Genomic DNA, 24942 nt, shown 5'->3' on the forward strand with positions numbered 1-24942 from the left:
TACACCTCAGCCTCCTGTAGCTGTGACTACAGGTGCATACCATTATGCTCAACTAATTTTTTACTTTTTGTAGAGACGGAGTCTCACTATGTTGCCCAGGTAGGTCTCAAACTCCTGGGCTCAAGCGATCCTCCCAACCTGGCTTCTCTCGAACTTCTGAGATTACAGGCATGAACCACTGCACACAGCCCATTAAAAAGTTTCATATACATTTAGCTTGTCAACTATGATAACAATAAATAAGAATGGAATATAGGAATTACTCAAAAAAAAAGGGAAAGGAATCAAATATATACAAAGGAATTTAAATATGATACTAGGTTATGGCTGTTCTTAACCAGAAGGAATTCCTAAGAGAATTTCCTAGGGAGGTTTTCTTTTCAAAATTCACAAAAATAGTCTCACCATTACTAAATTCAGTAGGTCTGGGGTGGATTCTGTCCATGTCAATTTTTACAAAGCTCCCTAGATAATATGGACACACACTGTGGTTGAGAGCCACTACTGTATAGAATTAATGCCTTTCTCAAGGAAAGTCTTAACATTGGTATTGCGCAATTCTATCTTACTCCCAATCAAAAATGGAAAACAATTAGGGTAGTAAAATATATTTATTTAAATAATACATACTTGTTCAGCACTATAAAGTAATTTAGGAAGTATGTCACCTTATCATGCACGTCTTGTAAAATATCACGAATAATCAGTTGTCGATCCTCTGCCTGAATGAGGTCCTGGGGACAAGCTGTCAGTATAATTTCTACCAGTTGCCTCCACGACTCCAGAGCATGACGTTTTGCATGGAGACACTGCAGCAATTTATTTCTTCCTACCACATACTGAAGTACAGTGCTGATTTCCTAAAGCCACAAGAATTGAATCACAAGGTTAAACAGGCAAATAAGATCAGTTATGTCAGTTACTCAGAAAATATTTATCTGGAAGCTTACTACATGCATGTCAGAAAGCAGATCTTTTCATATTATTTCAGTAGCCAGGGCTATAAAAAGTATTAATATATAAGGCTGTGTGTGTATGTGTATGTGCATGAAAGGTAGGGGACAGAGGTGGCATAGATAAATGTGCACTTTTTGACACCATCTTCTTTCTCCTTGTACCTATCTACTTGTACTTACTCTAGAGCACTAGAATTACACAAACTCCAAGTTCAATGGCATGTTTCCTGACATCTCTCTTATTTCTTTGCCTCTTGCTTTGGCCTGGCCAGCTATATGTCTCCATGCATGTGGTTCTTCCCACCTGACCTCTTACCTATAACTTTCCACTTGTGGTGACAAATGACCCTCTCTCTCACTGATGGACACCAAGTGAGGTCTAATATGAAATATGGTCAGCTTGCAAATCCTTAACTAGCCTAGCAGAAAAAGTGTTATTTATTTCGGCATACCAGATAGTTCAGCTTATAAAAGTGGTAAAATCTAAAGTGAAAGATACCCTAAATATTTCATTTTTAGGTAGCTTACTAATTAGCAAACTACAGGTCAATATACTATTTTAGTTTTTTCACCAGCAACCTAAGTAGTTAAAAGGTTGAAATGAACACATACTCAATACAGCTTACCTCCATGAGTAGAGGTCTCTGTCCTATGGCTGCCATACCCTGAAGGGCATTTACTTCAGCTACGAGAACCCTATGAAGAAGCTGGATAATTAGGAAAAGAAAGAATAATAAGACATTTCAGACAATGGTAGAACAATAACACCTAGCAATTACTATAAACTACCCTAAAGGGAAAAGTGTCAGATACCTTTATGTATAATCTAATAATAGCACTGTCCAATTTCCAGACAGTATCCCTTTTCAAAAAGTGAGTGTGATATATTAAGTTTTATTTCAGGGATATTTTACAAAAACCACAGTCCTTCCTATAAACTAGTAAACCAATGTCTATATCAGAAAGAAAACCTGTATGGTCGTATTTGTTTCTGATGACTTAAGGTCTGAGCCACTCGATACTACAGATATGTACTTTAAAGCAACCCTCACCTTGACATTGCAGACTGTCTGTCCCCGTAAATTCTTGTGTTCACAGTTAGCAATAACTTGTTCAATCTGGGTCCGATCAAAAAAATCCAACTGCAAAGGCTCAGGGATCTCCTGACTGAAGTCAATTGAGTCCAGAATACTCAGAATTTTTCGACGTACTAGAAATAATAAAAAGTAATTTGTTTTTACCTGGGATACTGAAGAGAAGAGCAAACCATCATATTCAGTTGATTTTCAGAGAGTGCTATTTTCAGAAAGAGCATTAGTCAAGAAACTGAAAACTGTATTGGAATCTAAATTTGATTTTATTTCTGATACATCCACTTACAAAAATACTTTCATTTGCAGGCACAGACATAATAATCCCTTAAAGTTTTAAACAATTTAATATATGTCTATAAAATACATTTATTACAAATTCAAAGGGCATTACCTTTTGTAGCAGTGTCAAAGTGAAGGAACCCAGAAACAGACCTGTTTTCATCTTCTATTCCTCCTTCACCATCTGCTGGAACATCAATAATATTGAATCAGAAAAAGAACATATTCTTAAAACTGCATTTATTTGGAAATAACAAACATAAAGTATTTTATTTCTAGGTCATTGTTTCTACGTCAAAGAGCCCTGTGCAAATTGATAATTAGAATGCGAAGAATGATGAGGACTTACTACCAACATTCATCTAATTCTTTCTGTCCCTATGGAATCCACTTCACAATTGTAAAGAGAATAATCAGATTCTCAAAAATGGCAAGATCTAATCATACCAATGAGATGATTGTAAAGTTTATGCTTAATTTGCATGAATAATACACATTGAAATAGCTTAGGTCACGCTGGTTCAGCATGACAAACTCCACTGACAATTTTGAATATAATACCGGTATGACTATAGTGTAATGTGGATGCTTAAAATAATAATAAATGACAATCAAAAGATGAGTTAATATTTTTGTGTTCTAAGAAAAAAAAATTCTAAAAGTGAGAAGTTGGTTTTGGTCTATAATCACATACTAAGCACAGGCTTCAGATCTGTGCTTGTCTTCACAGCAACTAGTCACCAGCACAATAAAACAAATACTAATGCTCACCTGAGTATGGTTTCACTGGCATGTCATCCAGTAAGAGGTGTAGGAGCCTCTGGGTATGTGACCGCTGACGATTCAGAGAGGTTACCCTTAGTTCTATTGAGGCAGTTTTCATAAGCCATGACATCTGGTTCAGCATAGAAATTTCATATTCTAGAATTTAAAAAGTAAATTTTGTTTCCTAGAATAATAGCACAGCATCAAAACAGACTTAAATTCCATAACTCAACAGGTATTTTCCCATGTAACGAAGTCAGTAATTTATGAAACTCAGCAACGTAATAATTTCTCATTCTTTAAAATGACTAGAGAAAAAAAAGATACCAAGGAAGAAAAAATAAGCTAGTATAAATCTATGAAAGATGAGCTAAAGTAAATGAAGAGTAAAAGGGAATCCAGTTTTCATTACTGATTTTAATTTCACAAAGATCCTGAGTCTATTATATTTTGACATTAATATATAAAACAATATTTCAAAGTAATTTTCAAATACATAACTCAAAAAACTATCACAGTTTGGTTTTGATTTCACAAAATAAAGACTTAGAAAAATCAAACTTAAATTGCTTGATTTTATAATATCTCAAGGATGTGGTTTAACATTTAATTAAGGCTGGGAATCACTTATACAATAGTTTTCATTTATTTTTTTATTGCAGAGACAGGGTCTCACTCTACTGCCCAGGCTGTTCTTGAACCCCTGGCCTCGGTGATCCTCCTGTCTCAGCCTACCTCAGAACTAGGATTATAGGTGTGAGCCACTGTGCCTGGTCCTACAAAAACAGTTTTTAAATTTGATACTATTTTAATATGCTTGACATTGAACCCTATACTGTGACAGTATAAACATAAAATTAACCAAATAAAAATAATACTAATAATAATTTCAGGAAAAGCTAAATGAAGTTTTATAAAACATACACCATAATAGGTAAAATGTTAAATTTTCTTTTTAATTAGGTATAGAAGAGGGTTACTAAAAGCTTCTTACATAAAGAAAATCACAGAACTAAAAATAAGACACTTACGAAAATAAAGTGAAAATCTTTTTGCCATTAGATAATTCTCAGAGGTCTAACACTATTTACTCTAAAAGGTAAATGAGGCCAGGCGTGGTGGCTCACACCTGTAATCTCAGCACTTTGGGAGGCCCAGGCAGGTGGATTACCTGAGGTCAGGAGTTCAAGACCAGCCTGGCCAACATGGTGAAACCTGTCTTTAAAAAAAAGGTAAATGAGATGCTGACAACTACTAGTAACAGAAATTTGTTTATGAAATGTGTGAGCCTCAATTTCCTAAAAAATAAAGATGATACAAACTAAACTTTTAAAAAACTCAATAGACCAAGACTGTCTGAATATAATCTGAATTCAGAAAACTGTTAAAAGTTGGTCAAAAAGAAAATAAAGTAAAATCCCAATAAAACTTCATTAGCCTGGAATAATTGTTAGTCATATCAATAAACTAAGTTAAAACTGTTTTCTACCATATTAGTTTTCAAAGTTTTCATTTCGAGACCTGAATTGGTTTCAATATATACACAAGAAACAAAAGTAAATCGAGATTTTTTTTTTCTTATAAACAGACTGGAAAGAGAAAATAAGAAATCTTTGTAAAACAATTTTCATTCAAAACTTTAAAATTCCCATTAATTTTTGTATCCCTTCAACACAATCTTTAAATTTTATTTGTTGTAAGAGAATCAAATTCTATCTCTGACAGGCTATACTTAAATAAGTTTTTGCTAGCAGATAAAATACCAGGCTTTTTGAAGCAGAAATTACAAAAGGAACCCAAAAAAACAAAGAAGCCAAAATATTAGAATGAGAACAGAATTCCCCTAAATACTGCATAAATAAAATCACTTAACATGGAATTATAAATTTGTTCTTATAATAAGGGAAAATAATATCCTACCTTTGTTAGAAAACGGTAGATATTGCAACTGGGAAAATAAGAAATCCTGGCTGGTTCTCAAGTACCTCATAGTAGGGCCAGACGTATCAGAGCATGCACATAACTGATATATGACCTAAAGCATTAAAGTAAGAAAAACCCCTAAATCAGTCTTTCTGTATTGTACATATTAAGGTAACAAAATATGGACTTAGATCTAAAACTAAGACCCATCAGTAACTCAAGTGAAATGGAGAGATGCACAAAACAAGTGGAGAGTTATGAACAGTCCTTGGTAACCTAGCTCAAGAAAATACACTGAAATACAAGTGTTGATAACATTATTACAGAACTATTATTCATATACTTATTAATACATACACAGAGTTAATTAGCAAATTTTAGTATTTTAGCTTAATTATTAGTAGCAGGCCAGGCACAGTAGCTCACACCTGAGACAGGCAGATTACTTGAGGTCAGGAGTGTGACACCAGCCTGGCCAACATGGTGACAACAACATGGTGACATGTAGACATGGCCAAGCCCGTCTCTACAAAATACAAAAATTAGCCGGGCATGTTGGCGTGCACCTGTAATCCCAACTACTCAGGAGGGTGAGGAAGAAGAATCACTTGAACCTGGGAGGTGGAGGTTGCAATGAGCCAAGATCGCACCACTGCACTCCAGCCTGGTGACAGAGCAACACTCTGTCTCAAAAATACGTATATATATTAGTAGCAAATTACTTGGAAATAACTTCTGAGAACCAGACAAGTTACATCTCAACCTCAGGAAGATTAAAATTACTGAAACTAAAGCAAATGGAGAAATTACAAAGAAGATCCATAAATTCAACTAAATAACAATAAGCTGAATAAAACTTTAACAAGAAAGAATAGATAAGAGAAAAAAGTTCTTACATTAAATATAAGAAAAAGTGACTAGCTCTACTATATATGAAGATCTCCATTCATTACAGATATAAATAAAAAAATATCTAAGTAGGCCAAATGGCAAAAGACTTATTTTATTTATTTTTCCCTCGAGACAAAGTCTCACTCTGTTGCCCAGGCTGGAGTGCAATGGCACGATCTCAGCTCACTGCAACCTCTGCCACCCAGGTTCAAGCGATTCTCCTGCCTCAGCCTCACAAGTAGCTGGGATTATACGCGCATGCCACCACGCCTGGCTTATTTTTTGTATTTTTAGTAGAAATAGGGTTTCACCATGTTGGCCAGATTGGTCTTGAAATCCTGACCTTGTGAACTGCCCACCTCGGCCTCCCAAAGTACTGGGATTACAGGCATGCGCCACTGCGCCCTGCCACATTTTATATGAGAGTAATAAAAATAGCCCATAATCAACAATGTCCATCTGCTTTCAGGAATTAAAAAAAAAAAAAATCAGGATGATAATAGGTTAGGTACTATATTATAAATTAGCAAAAACAAATTTTTTTTTTTTTGAGTCAGGGACTCACTCTGTCACCCAGGTTGGAATACAGTGGTGCAATCACAGCTCACTACAGCCCTGACCTCCTGGGCTCAAGCAATCCTCCCAGCTCAGCCTCCCGAGTAGCCGGGACTACAGTAATTGCATGCCACCACGCTTGGCTAATATGAACATTTATTAGATGCTTTTCATGCACCAGGCACTTAAGACATGTCTATTCTGAGCACCATTAATATCTAGTATAAGTGTTATGATTACTTGTGAATTAAAATCTAAAATCAAGGGCCGGGCACGGTGGCTCATGCCTGTAATCCCAACACTCTGGGAGGCTAAGGCAGGCGGATCACAAGGTCAAGAGTTCAAGACCAGTCTGGCCAACATAGTGAAAGCCCACCTCTACTAAAAATACAAAAATTAGCCAGGCATGGTGGCGGGCGCCTGTAGTACCAGCAACTCAGGAGGCTAAGGCAGGAGAATTGCTTGAACCTGGGAGGCAGAGATGACAGTGAACTGAGATCATGCCATTGCACTCCAGCCTAGGCAATAAGAGCAAAACTCCATCTTAAAAAAATAAAATCTAAAATCAAAACTCTTCATAGCCTTTGACTCGACAGAGTCAATTCTCATTATTTATAGATTCCATATTTGCAAATTCACCAAACATGCTAAAATTTATTTATAATCCCCAAATCATAGTTGTTGGCTATGAGTTTAATGTTAACGAATCAATTATATTAAGTAAGGAGTCTTTAAACAGAAACACATATAAAACATGATTATGAATTCATCAGTTGACAAGAATGTTGGAACCAGAAGTTTGCAGGAATCCTAGCCTATTTTTCCATAGGAGCAATGAATTCACCAATTCAATGTTCACAATGACTTTATAAAACATAACTACTGTGAGTAACAAGAACTGACTATAAGTAGCTGGGATTACAGGCACGTGCCACCATGCCCGGCTAATTTTTGTATTTTTAGCAGAGACAAGGTTTCAACCATATTTCACAGGCTGAGCCACTGTGCCCAGCCCTCATTATAGTTTAAATCTTAATCTGACATTCTACCACCTAACATAGTTGTATATAGGACTTAATTTACTTGGTTATTAAAAAGTGCTTTTTGGCCAGGCACAGTGGCTCATGCCTGTAATCCTAGCACTTTGGGAGGCTGAGGTGGGTGGATCACAACGTCAAGAGATCGAGACCATCCTGGCCAAGATGGTGAAAACCGGTCTCTACTAAAAATACAAAAATTAGCTGCACGTGGAACTGCACACCTGTAGTCCCAGCTACTTGGGAGGCTGAGGCAGGAAAATCACTTGAACCCAGGAGGTGGGGGTTGCAGCAAGCCAAGACGATGCCACTGCACTCCAGCCTGGGTACAGAGCAAGACTCTGTCTCAAAAAAAAAAAAAAAAATGGGCTTTCCCAGCCTGGACAACATGGCAAAACACCATCTCTACTAAAAATACAAAAATTTACCAGGCATGGTGGCATACACATATAGTCATAGCTACTTGAGAGGCTGAAGTAGGAGGATCATCTGATTATGGGGAGGTTGAGGCTGCAGTGAGCCATGATAACACCACTGCACACCAGCCTGGGTGATAATGAGACCCCACTGCCTCCAAAAAAAAAAAGTGCTTTCACTTACATTCTCATTGAAGTCTCTCAACAGTCCATTTCACAAATTGAAAAACTCAGACTCAGAAAAGTTTCATGGCATGCCCAATGGTACACCCAAGGTGACTTTGCCTGTCATGGGGCAGAGATGGGAACCAGAATTTTTCTGACCCATCAAAACACAGCACTGTTGGACAGTTTCTATGCTACTGGTAAAAACCCATTACAAAAATCTAATTTCCTTCATTTTTCAAGAGATTAACATATAAGACTTAGATGTATAAGATCTTAGGGTTTGTGCTTTATGGATTTTATCCATAAATGAAAGACAGGTCAAATTGCTAAATGAACTCATTTCAGCTAAGTGTTACTGTTATACTCTTATATCTGTGGTGTATTCATGCATCTGGTCAAGTTTCTTCTATTCAGTACCAAAAAACACAGTTTTCTGTGTACCTGGTAACATAGCTCAGCCAGTTGAGGAGATTCTCGCACCGCCACTGGGCCTGTTCTCCCTTCCGTTCCTTTCCCCAAGATGTTTAGGATGGCATGAAGGCATGTCCGAGGGCAACCTAACACTCCTACATGAAACCAAAAAGAAATTCAACTTTTTTTTAGAATTTCTGCGTTAAAACTTTAGATTGCCTTTTCAAAAGTTAAATTCTATAAATGCATGCTATATTGTAAACACTCTTTCAAATATTGATACAGAAAATTGATAAAGGCTGATTCTCTATAGCTCAGTTTGTCCAGTCTTGTTCTAAGCCCTAAAGACTCAGCCATCCATCGCATTACCTTCCATACACTTTTTCTTTCAATGAATTATCCCATGAGCCCAGAATGTAATAAATGACCCCTGAGATACACAAATATGGAAGGAAATAAATGCCTTTATGTCTTAAGCTATACCTGGGTCTTGTAGGTTTGTTGTACTGACAGGTTTCTTCAATTCGAAGCCCAACAGGTAGAGAGCAAGATTGGGTGGATTGCATTCCAGAGAGGTAATGAGAAGATTCAAGATGTGGATTCTTGTTTCATGACGAATTGCAACAAATTTCTTTTCAAGTTCTGATCCTTAATGTAGAAATCACAAAACAAAATAATGAAAAGTTAACATAATTCAATTAAAAAATACAAAACTTGTATTCCAAGTCTCATGTTTTCTTTAGATCATTTGCCTGATTATCTATCACATTCATTTCAGATGTATTTAAAGAGGAATCCTAAAAACCTTATAAATTTACAGGCTGAATACCCTTTATCTGAAATGTGTGGGACTAGCAGTGCTTCAGATTTCAGATTTTTTGAATTTTGGAATATTTGCATCGTACAGGTTGAGCATCCCTAATTCAAAAATCCAAAATCCAAAATGTGCCAATGAGCATTTCCTTTGAGAGTTATATTGGAGATGCTCAAAAGGGTTCAGATTTTATTTTGGATTTTGTATTCTCAACCTGTATTCTAGCAAATTCTCAATTTCTCTTACACCATCACTAAACAGTTAACAATTTCAAGTGTTTTCTTTAAATCAAGCATATATAAAAAGTAAAAAAAAAAAATGCATATGTGCATGTTAATCTAAGGCATACCCTTTTCCAGACGTACAGATTCTTCTGCATCTTCACTATCCAAACACTCCACAAATCCAGCCATCAGTTTCTGACTTATACTCTGAAGTAACATAAAGATAAAAAATAACAAATTATTACAGGTTTCTAAATATTAGAAAAACTATGATTAATATATATTTATAAACATTCATCCACAAAGAAAAAAATGCAAACTTGCTTAAGTATTTACATTTTAGTTACTTTTTTTTTTTTTGAGACAGAGTTTCACTCTGTTGCCCAGGATGGAGTGCAATAGTGCGATCTCGGCTCACCGCAACCTCTGCCTCCTAGTTTAAGCGATTCTCCTGCCTCAGTTATTTCAGGCATGCGCCACCACACCTGGCTAATTTTTTATATTTTTAGCAGAGATGGGGTTTCTCCATGTTGGTCAGGCTGGTCTCGATATCCCAACCTCAGGTGATCTGCCCACCTTGGCCTCCCAAAATGATGAGATTACAGGCATGAGCCACAGTGCCCAGCCTTTAGTTACATCTTTAATAGAAAAACTCAGTTCCTTAAGTTGCCACAAGTTAGTTCTCTATACAAATAAAGAAACAAAAATTTTATAAATTTATCGATTTCAAAAATTGCTTCCTAATTTTCCTTCCCAACGAATCAAGCTAGTTTAAAACAACAACACACAAAATTGCTGTTTACTGACCTCTTCATTATATACTCAATGTTATGAGACCTTAACTAAAATGTAAAATAAAATTTTCATCTTCTCTCTTTAGAAATGTATTGCTTATCACCCAGTTTCTATTTCTGAGCTGATTTTGCCTTTAATAATTTATGGTAATAATAATTTATACCAAAATCAACCCCAAATTCAGCACATCAAAAATCTTCAGCATCCCCTGATTATACATGGTTTCTTTCATAAACCTCATCCACAAGCCACAGATGAGACTTACACTTTTTTTTTTTTTTGAGACAGAGTCTCGATCTGTCACCCAGGCTGAAGTGCAGTGGTGCGATCTCTGCTCACTGCAACCTCTGCCTCCCAGGTTCAAGTAATTCTCTGCCTCAGCCTCCCGAATAGCTCAGATTACAGGTGCCCACCACCACGCCCAGCTAATTTTTTGTATTTTTAGTACAGATGGGGTTTCGCCATGTTGGCCAGGATGGTCTTGAACTCCTGACCTCATGATCCACTTGCCTTGGCCTCCCAAAGTGCTGGGATTACAGGCTTGAGCCACCAGCACCCAGCTGAGACTTACACTTCTTATGGTGGTTCTCATGCTGGGTGGTACTACCATTCCAGAGGGAACTTAGAAATTTCATCTGAGTAATCACAACTAGAGGTTACTACTGACAGATAGTGACATCTAGGGATGCTAAAGGTACTAGATGTAAGGGACTATGACACACAAAATAAGATCTGTGCCATCCAACATGCCCGAGGAGTCCTTATTTCAAAATAGGGATTCTATGAAGGACTACACAATAAAATCCTTCAACAAGGCCAGGTGCTGTGGCTCACACCTGTAATCCTAGCACTTTATGAGGCCAAGGTTGATGCATTGCTCGAGCTCTAGAATTCAAGACCAGCCTGGGCAACATGGCAAAACCCAGTCTCTACAAAAAATACAAAAAAACTAGCTGGGTGAGGTGGCATGCTCCTGTAGGATTGCTTGAGCCCAGGGGCAGAGCCTGCAGTGAGCTGAGATCCTGCCACTGCACTCCAGCCTGGGTGACAGAGCTAGTTCCTGTCTCAAAAGAAGAAAAAAAAAAATTCTTCAACTAGCTACAGCAGTGATTTCCAACATAAAGATACAATGGGATGAAATGTTCATGAAGCAAAAAAAAAGGAGACTCCACAATTGCAGCTATTCAGTGAACAGAACTATTATAAATTGAATAAAAAGAGGAACTCCTAAAAACCCACTATAGTGTTATCAAATGAAGTGACACACAGGTGAATCACAAGAAAACCAAAGAAGCAGACAACTTACAACAATGAGATATTCAGAACTGCAGAGGCTCACTTAGAACAGAGGCAACTGACAGGTCAGGAGCAGTAAACAAACAAGTTACAGCAAACCCAATCATTTTAAACATGCCTAGAGTAGCAGTGGTCGTGTTAGGCCACACAGCCACATATTACAGTATAAGCAGTATCACTGTGAATAGCATTATCTTCAAAGATAAATCATAGCCAAGTTTGTGGGTAGGTTTCACCCATCCAATGCAAATAATACTTAATGAACTTTTCCACAACCAAGAATGATTCCTCATAAACACTGTAACTTCCATATATAGTCAAAATGCAAAATGTACCAAAAAATGACAACAGCAACAAAATCAGTTACCTGGTCATGTGTGAAATCTCCAACCAACTTTATCTGAATATTGGAGTTGCAAGAGATACAACAGAGGATCTTGGCACTTTCAAAAGCCAATTCTGGATTCGTACTGCCGTGATATAGGTATCTTTAAAAAAAGAAAACATTTGAGAAACAGTGATAAAACTTTTGGTGTCTCACTATTCTCAATAAGGACAATTTAGAACCAGGGTTCCCCTACCCATACAGCACTTCGAGGTAAATTAGAAAAAGATGAATCCTTCTAGATAGATGCAGTCTGTTAGGGGTTGAATTGTGTCCCTGCCCCCAAAATCCTTTGTTAAATGGAAAAAGTAAGATCTAACACACTTTTGAATAGATTGAATGCAATAATATATGCAATGTGCTTTTAAAAGAGCCAGATACATAGTATGGCTAACCCACTAACCTTATTTGAAAGTAAGGTCTTTGCATATGTAGTCAATCAAGTTCAGAGAGGTCATTAAGAAGGGTCCTAATAAAATATGACTGGTGTTCTTATAAATAGGGTTAATTCAGACACAAACATACATACAGGGAAAATGCCATGTGAAGCTGAAAACAGGGATCAGGGTGATGCTTCTATAAGCCATGAAACATCAAACCACCAAAAAGCTAATATACAGTGAAAAGTTTGCTTCCTGTCCAGCCCTATCCTCCAAACACCTAGTTTCCCTACGGCAGACAGACAATACTGTCATTTTAGACTTAAGAGATTTTGGCCAGGCACGGTGCCTCACACTTATAATCCCAGCACTTTGGGAGGCCGAGGTGGGCAGACTGCTTGAGGTCAGGAGTTTGAGAACAGCCTGGCCAAATGGTGAAAGTCCATCTCTACTAAAAATACAAAACTTAGCTGGGTGTGGTGGCAGCACATCTGTAGTCCCAGCTACTCGGGAGGTTGAGGTGGGAGAATCGCTTGAGCTTGGGAGGCAGAGGTCGCAGTAAGCCAAGATTGAGCCACTGCACTCCAGTCTCGGTGACAGAGTGAGATTGTGTCTCAAACCAAAAAAAAAAAAAAAAATAGAGATGTTTAGAACATGGAAGAGAAGAAATTGTAAAGTTCAGAGTAATTAAAATCAGGGTCTCCAGAGAAGGCAAGAGGAAAATGAGGCCGGGCACGGTGACTCACACCTGTAATCTCAGCACTTTGGAAGGCTAAGGTGGGGGAAGCACGAGGTAAGGAGCCCAAGCCCATCCTGACCAACATGGTGAAGTCACGTGCCTACTAAAAATACAAAAATTAGCCGGGCATTGTGTTGCATGCCTGTAATCCCAGCTACTCAGGAGGCTGAGGCAGGAGAATTGCTTGAACCCAGGAGGCAGAGGTTGCAGTGAGCCAAGATCGCGCCACTACACTCTAGCCTGGGTGACAGAGCAAGGCTCTGTCTCAAAAAAGAAAAACAAAAGTAAAATGAGGAAAAAAGGGAAAAAAAAAAGGGTGATGCACTAGATATCCTACCAGATTTGAAAATCAAAGCTAGAATGTCTGTTTATTTCATTTCTTTACCTACAAAGGTAACTTACCTGGCAATGTTGACCACATTATCTGCCTTCTTAGTTCTGGGATTAATTCCCTGCAAAAGCTGTTCTAAAGGAGAGACTATTAGAGCCAGTTGACTCTCTCTTAGAAGGTCCATAAAATGATTTTCCTTTTGCAGAGTAAGATTGAGAAGTGCAAGGCAATGTTGTACTGCCTTCTCCAGGTGTTTTTTCCCTATCAATCAAAAATAAAGTCAGAAAGTTCTGAATTTATCTTAGAAACTCAGTCAATTCTTAGGAAAACAAGAAAAATGACAAGTTTTAGATTTTCAAATCTAAAGATTTAAGCTCTCGTTTCCAACTTTCTATCAACCAAAAAGAGAAAGTTCTAAATTTGGCTGGGCACAGTGGCTCATGCCTGTAATCCCAGCACCTTGGGAGGCTGAGGTGGGTGGATCATCTGAGGTCGGGAGTTCAAAACCAGCCCAACCAAGATGGAGAAACCCCAACTCTACTAAAAATACAAATTAGCCGGGCATGGTGGTGCATGCCTATATTCCTAGCTACTCGGGAGTCTGAGGCAGGAGAATGGCTTGAACCCAGGAGGTGGAGGTTGTGGTGAGCCGAGATCACCCCATTGTACTCCAGCCTAGGCAACAAGAACAAAACTCCACCTCAAAAAATATAAAAAAGAAAGTTCTAAATTTATCTTTAAAACTCACAGTCAATTCTTAGGAAAATAAGACAAATGGCAAGTTTTAGATTTTCAAATCTTGAGATTTAGGCTCTCGTTTCCAATTTTCAGCAGCAAAATCTAGAGATTTAGGCGCTCATTGTTTCAAACTTTCTGCTGCAACTTCACAAAACGATTCATCTGTGCAAGTCATGGTTATTTTTGCAATCCAAAATACTTTCATGGAATGGATTCTCAAGTCACATCTCCTTTATCTTTTCCCTTATTGTTTAGAGAATGGTTCTCAGAATGGGGTGACTGAGCCCCAGGGGACATCTGACAATGTCCGGAGACACTTCTAGTTATCGTAACTGGAAATGTGCTACTGGCATCCAGCTTATAACACACAGAACATCATCCACAACAAAGAATTATTCAGCCCACACTGTCAATGGCGCCAAAACTGACAAACTCTGATCTAAAGTAAGACAAAAGCATTGTGGAAAATAAAGCAGATAATATAAACAAGGATCACCTATAATCTCACCAATCAAATTTAAAATTTTGGCCTAATTTCTTATCTATATATTCTGACTATACAATTATTGTTCATAAGTTTAGAATCTCTTTTCTTATTTTGATCATAGCCACATTAAGTAATATAGCACTGTGGTAAAAAGTATGAGCTCTGGAGCCAAACTGACTAGGTTCGAATCCCAGCTCCCACCCTTGCTAGGGAAAGTCAGTCTAACTTCTTTGTATGTTAGCTTCCTTATTTGTTAAATGGAAATAATGATTTAACACACTTTTGAATAGACTGAATGCATTAATATATGCAATGTGCTTTTAAAAGGGCCAAATACATAGTAAGCACTCAATAAATAATCATTAGTGGTAATAATAACAAGAAAAATTTATTGACCACTATGTATCAGGCACTACGGTGAGTGCTTTTACAAATATTATGAGGTGGGGGGATAGACAAAAAAGTCCTTTTAAGTTAGGGATTTTAAAGATATTAAAATGATAGATCACTTTACCTACAAAAGCCCCTGCAGTGAAACCCAGTTACGGTGAGAATCTCTCTGTACTTTAGTCTGTTTTTACTTACAATATCCTCTCATTTAAATGTTCATTGAAAACACCACTTTAGATATAAATGAAAAATGACTTCAGAGATCATCTATTTCAAATTCTCAGTTTACAAAAGATGAAAACATCAAAACTGCAAGACATAAAGACTTTTAAGCATATACCAGGAAAGGGGGCATAGGTGTCAAGCTGCTTAACTCCTTCTTCCAGTAAACTGAGAGAAAGCTCCAGCATTGGTGACTCATTTAGCATATGATACATCAGACTAAATCCAGGTGGTTTATAGGCTATAATTTCTTCTCCTAAATAGAACATAACATATTCCAAGAGATGATAGATTAGTATTTTTGTCACACCCTTGATTTATATGAAATCCATGAGACTTGTAAATTAGATGGCATCTAGACAGATAAAGGCAAGTTTCAATTTAGAGATACAGTAGTAATTCTCCTAAGGGCTAATCTGCACAAAGCAGTCAACTATTATGTTAACTCATTAAAGAAATTATAATACAGTGTTCTTGATTTTCCATTCAACAATTTTATTTTTTCTGTTAAACAGAAAAATTAAAATGATTAAAACAATAAAACAAAAGATTAAATTCTAATTTAATTTATAAGTATAATTTTTAATTTATGTATAACATAGCCATAATTTATAAATTATAAATAGCTGACACCTTGTTTGAAAGTGACAAAATTAAATTACCTTGTAGTTCCACAAATTGGTCTACAAAATCTTCAAGCTGAGGCTCATAATCTCTGAGCAATTTATAAAACACCTCCAAAACCACCTCAGCAACTTCCCACTATGGAAAGATACAAATATATCAATAACAAGAAAAAAAAAAAAATATATATATATATATATATATATATCAGACCAAGGAGGTGGCCTCCAAGGCTTTTTACTCTTCCCACTTCTTTTTCCAGCAAATTAGTGAAGTTTCTTGTCTACTTTACTCACTTATGCTAAGCAATACAGAAATCTCAATTCATTTTGCTTTATTTTTCTAAAAGATAATGAATTGAGTCATTTTCAAGGTAAAATATTTTTAATGCATTATTCTTAAAGATACATGTTTATAGGAGATGTTTGGAATTTATAAATACATTGAAAACATTTAGTATCTAGTCATACTCAATTTATAATTAAATATCAAATTTGGACACTTCTCAAGTGCCAAATATTTCAGTTTTCTCTAAGAAGCTGAACTGCAAAGAATCTGAGAAATCACCTCATCTAAACTCTTTATAAGTAAAGCAAGTGAAGCTCAGAGCAGTGAATGGATTCCCCAAGACCATAAAGCCTGGCAGTGAGCAGGCTCAAAGTCAAGCCCAGGCTTTCTCATTCTTAGACCAGGCTTCCATCCATAAATATAGTCAAAGAAGGTGAGAAGACACAATCACTGGTAGGCTTGCCTCAAATAATCCCGTTATCACTTTCTTGTTAAAAATGCATTTAAAAGCTATGTACCAGTAAAGAAAAATACTTATGCCAAAGAAGGTTATATACAACTGCATAGTCAGTAAAATTAAAATTTTATTTAAAAAATGCACTGCATAGAATTTTAATAAGAGTGGGTTTGGTCATTGTAGACAGGGTGGTTTTTTTGAATTATTATTTTAAAATTATTATGTCCACTGCACATAATTTTATCAAGGCTGAGTTAGAGAATGGGACTATAAAGTGACTTTTTAATTATTTTTTAATTATTCACTGTTTTGCATTTTCCAAAATTTTCAAAAAATTTTATTTAAAATAAAAAAGGCATATTACCACATAATAATGGACCTAGGACCAGCAAGCATACCGATTGCCTCTAAACCCAGTTACTTATCTCAATCCAAAGCACTGCTTGTGTGAGCAGCTAGTGTCCTAAAATAGTCATACAAATTAAGTCTAAGAACACTTTCAAGTAAAATAAATTCACAAAATTGAGGGAAAATGTTTTAGACTAGGAAGTAAAATCAATGGCAGCCAGGGAAAAGCAGCAACATTTGAAGTGCGGCTATGCACAGGTGAAAAGTGATAACATCTGGAGAGAATACAGCTGACTGATGCGCTAAACACTCAGATCATGACCTTTTCAGGAAAAAGCGTATAAGACATTTAACAACTGTAAAAAAGAATCAGAACACTTTGATGAAAAGATTGTAATTCTCAGCATTCATTACTCATAATGAGGCATGGTTGCCACTATTGTTTTCATCCAGTCAGGAAATACATGTTAACAAGGTAGTTCTAGAGCTGAAGTAAAATGTATACTCCATCTCAGTGTTTATTTTTACTACCTGGAAAGCAAAAATGCTAATGCAATTGACAAAAAGAACTGCAATTATTTGTGACTAAGTATCAAAAACAAGCTATATTCAATGATACAGCAGTGAATAAACTATGCTAGATACAAGTAGTAGAGTTTATGCAGTCATTAAAAAGACTATTTTTCGAAGACTCTCTTAGGACATGAAAAAAATCCCCATGATGCTAAGTGACAAAAAAGAAATACAAAGTAATACAACTAATTATCTCAAATGTTAATTAAGTGTACAGGCATAGGAAAAAGACTAAAAGTAGGTATCCTTCCTTTGGCAACAAAATTAAGGATGATATATATAATTTGCTCATATACACATATATGCATGTATATATATAGTATGTGTGTGTGTAGAGACATATATACATTTTTTTTTTCAGATGGAGTCTTGCTCTGCCATCCAGGATAGGGTGCAATGGCATGATCTTGGCTCACTGCAACCTCCGCCTCCCAGGTTCAAGCAATTCTCCTGTCTCAGCCTCCTAAGTAGCTAGGATTACAGCTAAATGCCACCACATCCAGCTAATTTTTGTATTTTTAGTAGAGATGGGATTTCACCAGGTTGGCCAAGGCTAGTTTGGCACTCCTGACCTCAAGTGATCGGCCCATCTTGGTCTCCCAAAGTGCTGGGATTACAGGCATGAGCCACTGTACCTGGCTTTCTTACATTTTTTATATTTTCCTAATTTCTCCAAATTCACATTAACTCAATTATTTTTATCATCATTAATACAACTACAAAAAAACCCAACAGGTAAAAAAAAACCCAACAGGTTCAAAAACAGCAAACTACAAAAATAAAGCAGAAATGTTCCTACAAGATACAACCAAGGGTATTCTGTAAGGTTAATAAAGAGTACTATAGACTAAAGTGAATTACATCAGAACCTGGAAGAGTCTCTTACGTAGCTTAGTGGTTATGAGCTTGTATCTGGAATCAGAGTCCTAGGTTCAAATCCTGGTCCTGGACCTTAGGCAAGTTCCTTAACTTTGCTAAGCCTCCATCTGTAAAATGGGAATATTAAATAGTACCTACCTCATGGTAATATTGGAATTACGTAAGATGATATATATAAGCTCAGTGGTGAATGTCTTGCAACCAGAGCAAATCTGTCATAAAGATCAGTGCTCTCTCAGCCTCTATCCATGGCAGACACACCTAATGGATTACAATACTCCTTCCCGCTAAGCCAATACTCCACAACCCAGTGCCACTAATCAATAGAAATTGGTGTGCAAGTTAAAACTTATTTCAGTCCCTAACCTAAATCATTCCAATAAGCAATAGTAGTGTGTTTCCAACAAATGTGATACTTTTTGTTCCATTTTAGTCAAAACTTGCTCAACTAAAAATCTGAATATGAACTCCTAGCAACTAGATTACTGATGACTAATGTCAGTGCTTTGGTTTTAATGACCAAACTTATTTTTTGGTGCACATAAACTAATCAGATCATAGATATTTCAAAATAAAGACTATGAATTTTACTACCTTTCAAAAGCTAACCTGTATTTATACCATCATATACCTTCAATAATTGATTAAAAAAAAAAAAGCAGTAAATGTATAAGGAGAAAAAAGTTTTTCTCTGAACATAACCTTTTCAGCTGCTCTCCGGTAAGCTCTCGTACGGAATCGTAGAAACACAGAGTCTCTAAGGAACTGCAAATAAGGGTCAAAGCCAGGGGGCCGCAGTCCAGCACCCAAATTAGAAGGAAATGAGCTCTCCACCAGGGTACTAATAAGCTGGCAAAAGGCCCGAGTCAACGGGTATTCTTCACACCGGGATTCTATTTCATTTAGTTCAACCTTCCAAAGAAAAAGAAAAAAAAACTTATTAATAAAAACTACTAGCTATGAAGTGCAGAGTATTATGCAGACTTTAACTTATTAATAGTGCTAACTCACACCAAAAGACGTAACAGATATTTCTGTTTTTCATTTACAGGAAAAGATAAAAAAGTATTATATGAATCTAGATGAGTCAGATGGAAGAACTTCAAATTCTCCTTTATTGTCCCCAAACTTGAATTAAAAACAGAAATCTTTAATGTTCCTTTTCAAAGAGAGGAAGAGTTAGAGAGAAAAGAAAAGAAAGGAAAACAATTCTCACTTCAGGTTGACTCAAGTAATTTAATTAAATTGAGTTAAAAATCAGGAAATTTCCCTTTGGATGGCTGCCATGTAACATCCTTTTCCAACTCTGAAACACTTAATATTTTGGTTCCTTTTATTGTAAGTTTCATCTCTATTTTCAACACTGATCAGAAAACTCTTCAAGTAAAAATACATAAAGTTTGAAAATTACAGAAACTTAAAAGGGTAAGAATGATTCATAGTGTTCTTATCATTACATGTATGAATTAATTAGCATTTAAACCAAAAGGAAAACTTTACCTCGATACCAATAGCTTGCCTCTGGCTTGGAATCCTCACGGTCTGCAGTATCTTAAAATAATAAGAAGTAGATGTCAGGAGCATTCCTCATTCATCAATGAATAGTAGTGGCTTTGCAATATAATACTCACATACCTCACCCACTGGACCCACAGATCTCACAATGTTCATCAGAAATGATAATCAATTAATCCCTCAATGGACTTTCATTAGCAATTCTGTCAGGTTGAGATAGCAATTTTGATTGTCTGGGGTTCTGAAAAATTGGTAGTTTCTAAGAGCACACAGGACATTTTTTCAGCAAATTTCCTCTCAGATATTCTAGGAAATGAATCTTTAAAAAGGATTTATAAGATGAAATTTCACCAGTGTTCAAGATACTGGACTGTTTAAAACTAGCCCTACTGATGGCACAAGAAACCCAAAAAGTAAACTTCTTAAGAACAGGTTTGTTAAAGGAGGCTGAAGTTTTGAGTTAAGATGTTCTGCCAGGCACTGTGGCTCACGCCTGTAATCCCAGCACTCTGGGAGGCCAAGGTGGGCAGATCACGAGGTCAGGAGATCGAGACCATCTGGCTGACATGGTGAAACCCCGTCTCTACTAAAAATACAAAAAAAACAAAAATTAGCCGGGCATGGTAGCACGCGTCTGTAGTCCCAGCTACTCGGGAGGCTGAGACAGGAGAATTGCTTGAACCCGAGAAGGGGAGGTTGCAGTGAGCCAAGATCACGCCACTGCACTCCAGCCTGGATGACAAGGCAAGACTTCATCTCAAGAAAAAAAAAAAAAAAAGATGTTCTGATGTTCTGTCTGGACCCAAGTAGTCTATGGCATAAGAAATAATCCTACTGTCATAATACTTAACTTTCTTGCAAATCAAAAGTATACTATTAGGTGGAATCCTTTAAGAACAATAGTGTTGCTCTAAGGATACAAATGTCTAAACCCAATCACATTTGATTTCAGGTGTAAAGAAGCACTAAGCCGGTAAAACACTAGTAAGTACTGGTACGCTCAAGAATCAAAAGGTGAAGTATCAATAGTAAGCCTAAAGTTACTCAGTCTCTTGGCAAACCCCAACCCCATTAATTATTACGTCTTCAGGATACATAGGTTAGAAAATAATCTAGAGTATTTTACTGCTTCAAAATGGTGACTTCTATGAATAATGAGTTAGAATCCCAGACTCCCTTAAATTGTATTACTTCTAAGACAGATATACATATTCCACCTAACCATTTTCCTAGAGATACGTCTATAAAGCGCATCCTTATTTTCCTTTTTTATTTTATCACATATAAAATAATTAACCTGACAGAAAATATTTAATGGAACTTATCTCTATAGAAAAGAATGTTAATAATTTTGAAGTTATTGAGACTTCAAACATACTATCATCCATTTATTTCCCCATGTCAGCACAGGGACATTCCCTCAGGGTGCAGAAGTCAAAAAATCCAACTGTCACATTCCCATTCTGCCCAAAGTGAAGTTTATGGATCTGACAATAAACCTACATAACCACCAAAAAAAAAAGTCTTCTAGATGCTGTTAACATTTCTGTGTAGGCTGGGCGTGGTGGCTGACACCTGTAATCCCAGCACTTTGGGAGGCCAAGGCAGGCAGATCACTGGAAGCCAGGAGTTCAAGACCAGCCTGGACAACATGGCAAAACCCCATCTCTACTAAAAATACAAAAATTAGCTGGGCGTGGTAGTGCAAGCCTGTAATCCCAGCTACTCGGGAGGCTGAGGCACAAGAATCGCTTGAACCTGGGAGGTGGAGGCCACAGTGAGTTGAGATCACACAACTGCACTCACTCCAGCCTGGGCAAACAGAGTGAAACCCTATATCAAAAAGAAGGAAAAAAATTCTGTGCAAACTTAACAGTTAGACCTGCCCTTTAATGGAAAAACAACCCGTGACATGTGTAGCTATATATAGATACTTCACTCTTCTAGTATGGGGCAGGAAAGAGCAGATAAGAAAAACAAACATTCCCCACATTTAATGACTGCAGGTGACTTGTGAAGGCTTACATCAGCCTGGTTTAAAGAAAGAGTGAAGGAATTCTGTCTATCAAGTGACATCTTATAGACATTGAAAAACAAGGTCTTCAGAGAGGTACAGTACATGAAGAACCAATCTCTGGTAATCTAGTCAAGTTATCAACCAATCTAAGAGAAAAACCCAAGTCTATTAGTTTCTATTGCTATGCTCAGTCCCCAAACTGTAACTCTAGTTAGGACGTTCATGATACACTATGAATTCCAATCGAATGCTCTTGCCTCTATGGTATTATCAAGCCTAACTTTCCACATTGAAATAATATAAATAAGGGACTTCATAGCCCTACCTGAGTGTATTCCAATGACTGCCAGAGGGAAGCAGCAATTTCAGGAGATTTTCCAAAAGCTGCGAGTGTCTTCAGTAGCTCAGCTTTTAGAACAGGGGGAATACTGCATTGCAGGAGTCCCAGAATCACCACAACAGGGGTCCACTGAGGCTGTTCACAGAGTGTCAAGCGAGCATTTTCACTCTGAGAATTGACAAAAAAAGAACAAGACTTTCCATTTTTAAAAGTTAAGAAAATGACCAGCCATCATCTAAACTGCTGTCATTTATACTGAGTCCTCATAGGTTTAATACATATCAAAACAAAAATAAGCTTATCCTTTACGTTTGAAGCCTACCAACACATCAAATCAGATCACTCATTCATTCAAAGTAAAAAACTGTAGGAGAAATAAACTGTAGAATTATTTTTCCGGTTCCAAGTATGAGAAATAACACAAACAGAGATAAATGGTCTGCCAGTGTTGGATAAATCTTACCTAGGCATCTTAAATCCTTTCTGGAACAATATATTATACTGCAATATAAAGTGTGAATGAAAAAAAAAATCTTGTCCTTTTCTCCAAAAAAAAAATATGGAGATATACAGTATCAAGTATCACGACTTTTTTTCATTTTTAGTTGACATGTAATAACTACACATATTTTATAGGGTATCATGTACAGTGATATTTTGATACATGTATACAATGTGTAATGATCCATTAGGGTAATTAGAATATCCATTATCTAACATTTCTCATTTCTTTGTGCTCGGAACATTCAAAATCCTCTCTTCTGGCTTTTGAACATATACAATGAATTACTGCTAGTTATATTCACCCTGCAGTGCTATAGAATAACACTAGAACTTTCTTCTTCTCTATCTGTAACTTTGTATGTTAACAAACCTTTCCCTATCCTTCCCTCCCATTTCCATTTTAGTTTAGTGAGAAATAGTTGATAATTGACATCTTGATGCCTAATCATGTTAAGTGCTACTAGAAAAGCCAAAAACTTAGAAGATACTATTCCTACCCTTCAGAGAGAATGTCAGACTATTCTAGTGAAAAACAGACATAACTAAAATATATCTCTGAGTTGGGAAATTATATACAGTAATGAAAATAATGTGTTTTATAAAGACCAGTTTGGTAGTGGCAGGTAAAATGGTTTGGTCTAAGGAGAGAAAAAAAATAATGAGTAAATAACTTTTAATTAAAATATTCTTTATGTATACACACACATAAATGCACACATAAACCTCTACATCTATGCTGGAAACCTAGAAGCATATGCATCCAACAACTGGTTCTTATTTGCCTTTCTGACTATTTTCTTTCAGGCTCAGCCTATTATTTTTATACTAAGATTATGTCAATGAGCAGGGCTACCATAACTTACACCTGCTACAGGTCAAAAAACAAAGAACTTAAGGGCAGAATACTATATAAATGTCTGTCTATATAGGCTAAGTTTATTACTCTCAAATTGAATTAAAAGAAAATGTTTAGGGCTCTTAATATGCTACTCTGCTATAATACAAATGAAATTATGCTGGGGATGGGTTCCTACCCAAGTAATGATGGTAGATGTGAGCTGCAAAAAAGCAATCAATCCATCTTGCTCCTTCTGGGTGATGCCACGGGAAGGAAGGTGACGGTACTGGACGCTATCTGCGCTTGGAAGATCCTTCCGAAGGTGTTCATGGTAAAGTGTTAAGGAGTGAAAGAAATGTTCCCAGGAAACTGGACTGCCACCTGCTCCCTGAATATTTTCAACTATAAAGAGAAACAGCACAGAATTTTCTTTCAAAAACATCTAAGCATTTGCTGGGAAATGGAGAAAAAATTAAGTTAAAACAAAAAATGTTTTTTTGTTTTTGTTTTTTTTGAGAGAGAGTCTCACTCTGCCACCCAGGCTGGAGTCTCATGGGGTGATCTTGGCTCACTGCAACCTCCGCTCCCCAGGTTCAAGCAATTCTCCTGTCTCAGTCTCCCAAGTAGCTGAGATTACAGGCAGGCATGCACCACCATGCCTTATTAAATTTTGTATTTTTAGTAAAGACGGGGTTTTACCATGTTGGCCAGGGTGGTCTCGAACTCCTGACCTCAACTGATCCACCTGCCTCGGCCTCCCAAAGTGCTGGGATTACAGGCATGAGCCACTATGCCCAGCCTAAAACAATAAATTGTTTGCCTTTGTTTTAGCACAAAGGCAATCTTTGTCCTAGATAAGCAGTGTGCTGAAAATGGGTTAGAATTCCTCTGTGAGCTAGAACTCCAGATTAATTTTTCCTCTGGATTAACTTTTACTCAAGAAAGGGGTACTGCCCATGTAAATGTAAAGGTGAGTTACTTTGGATGTCAGTTACCTACTTCACATCCAGGAGAGTTCTCTGTGCTCTCAAGTAACTGTACAGGGCTGATTTTTCCCACAAAATAATTCACAAATGTTGAGCTTGAATTCCCAAAGAAAGAGATAACTACAGTCTTAATTTATGAATTACAGTATTCCATTGCATACCAAGCATCACAAGCAAAAGCATAGCATACAAGACTGGCAGGCTTGACAGAGTAGTCAGAACACTGGCTTTGGAGCCAAGCAGTTTCAGCTCCCATCATGGCTCCCCAAATAGCTAT

The 24942-nt window shown here is 36.8% G+C and overlaps 1 protein-coding gene across 2 annotated transcripts in view; it reads right to left on the reverse strand.

The window, feature by feature from the left end:
* Positions 1 to 24942, reverse strand: part of NUP205 (nucleoporin 205) — an 88676-nt gene that overhangs the window by 30560 nt on the left and 33174 nt on the right. The window contains exons 12-28 of one of the 2 annotated variants that reach the window (XM_064373210.1): positions 23876 to 24081; positions 22323 to 22505; positions 19966 to 20016; positions 19168 to 19377; positions 15959 to 16058; positions 15415 to 15552; positions 13531 to 13720; positions 11992 to 12112; positions 9659 to 9740; positions 8979 to 9143; positions 8526 to 8650; positions 5015 to 5129; positions 3101 to 3250; positions 2442 to 2513; positions 2009 to 2166; positions 1583 to 1663; positions 669 to 860 (exon numbers count right to left, since the gene is read on the reverse strand). In XM_064373210.1, the coding sequence (XP_064229280.1) occupies positions 669 to 860; positions 1583 to 1663; positions 2009 to 2166; positions 2442 to 2513; positions 3101 to 3250; positions 5015 to 5129; positions 8526 to 8650; positions 8979 to 9143; positions 9659 to 9740; positions 11992 to 12112; positions 13531 to 13720; positions 15415 to 15552; positions 15959 to 16058; positions 19168 to 19377; positions 19966 to 20016; positions 22323 to 22505; positions 23876 to 24081 (2339 nt within the window). Of the gene's footprint in view, positions 1 to 668; positions 861 to 1582; positions 1664 to 2008; positions 2167 to 2441; positions 2517 to 3100; positions 3251 to 5014; positions 5130 to 8525; positions 8651 to 8978; positions 9144 to 9658; positions 9741 to 11991; positions 12113 to 13530; positions 13721 to 15414; positions 15553 to 15958; positions 16059 to 19167; positions 19378 to 19965; positions 20017 to 22322; positions 22506 to 23875; positions 24082 to 24942 lie in introns of both variants that reach the window. The other variant, XM_064373208.1, reaches the window with a different exon arrangement.

This window comes from Aotus nancymaae, unplaced genomic scaffold (genome assembly GCF_030222135.1).
Source record: "Aotus nancymaae isolate 86718 unplaced genomic scaffold, 86718_ANA_hifiasm-v0.15.2.pri h1tg000002l, whole genome shotgun sequence".
NCBI lineage: Eukaryota > Metazoa > Chordata > Mammalia > Primates > Aotidae > Aotus > Aotus nancymaae.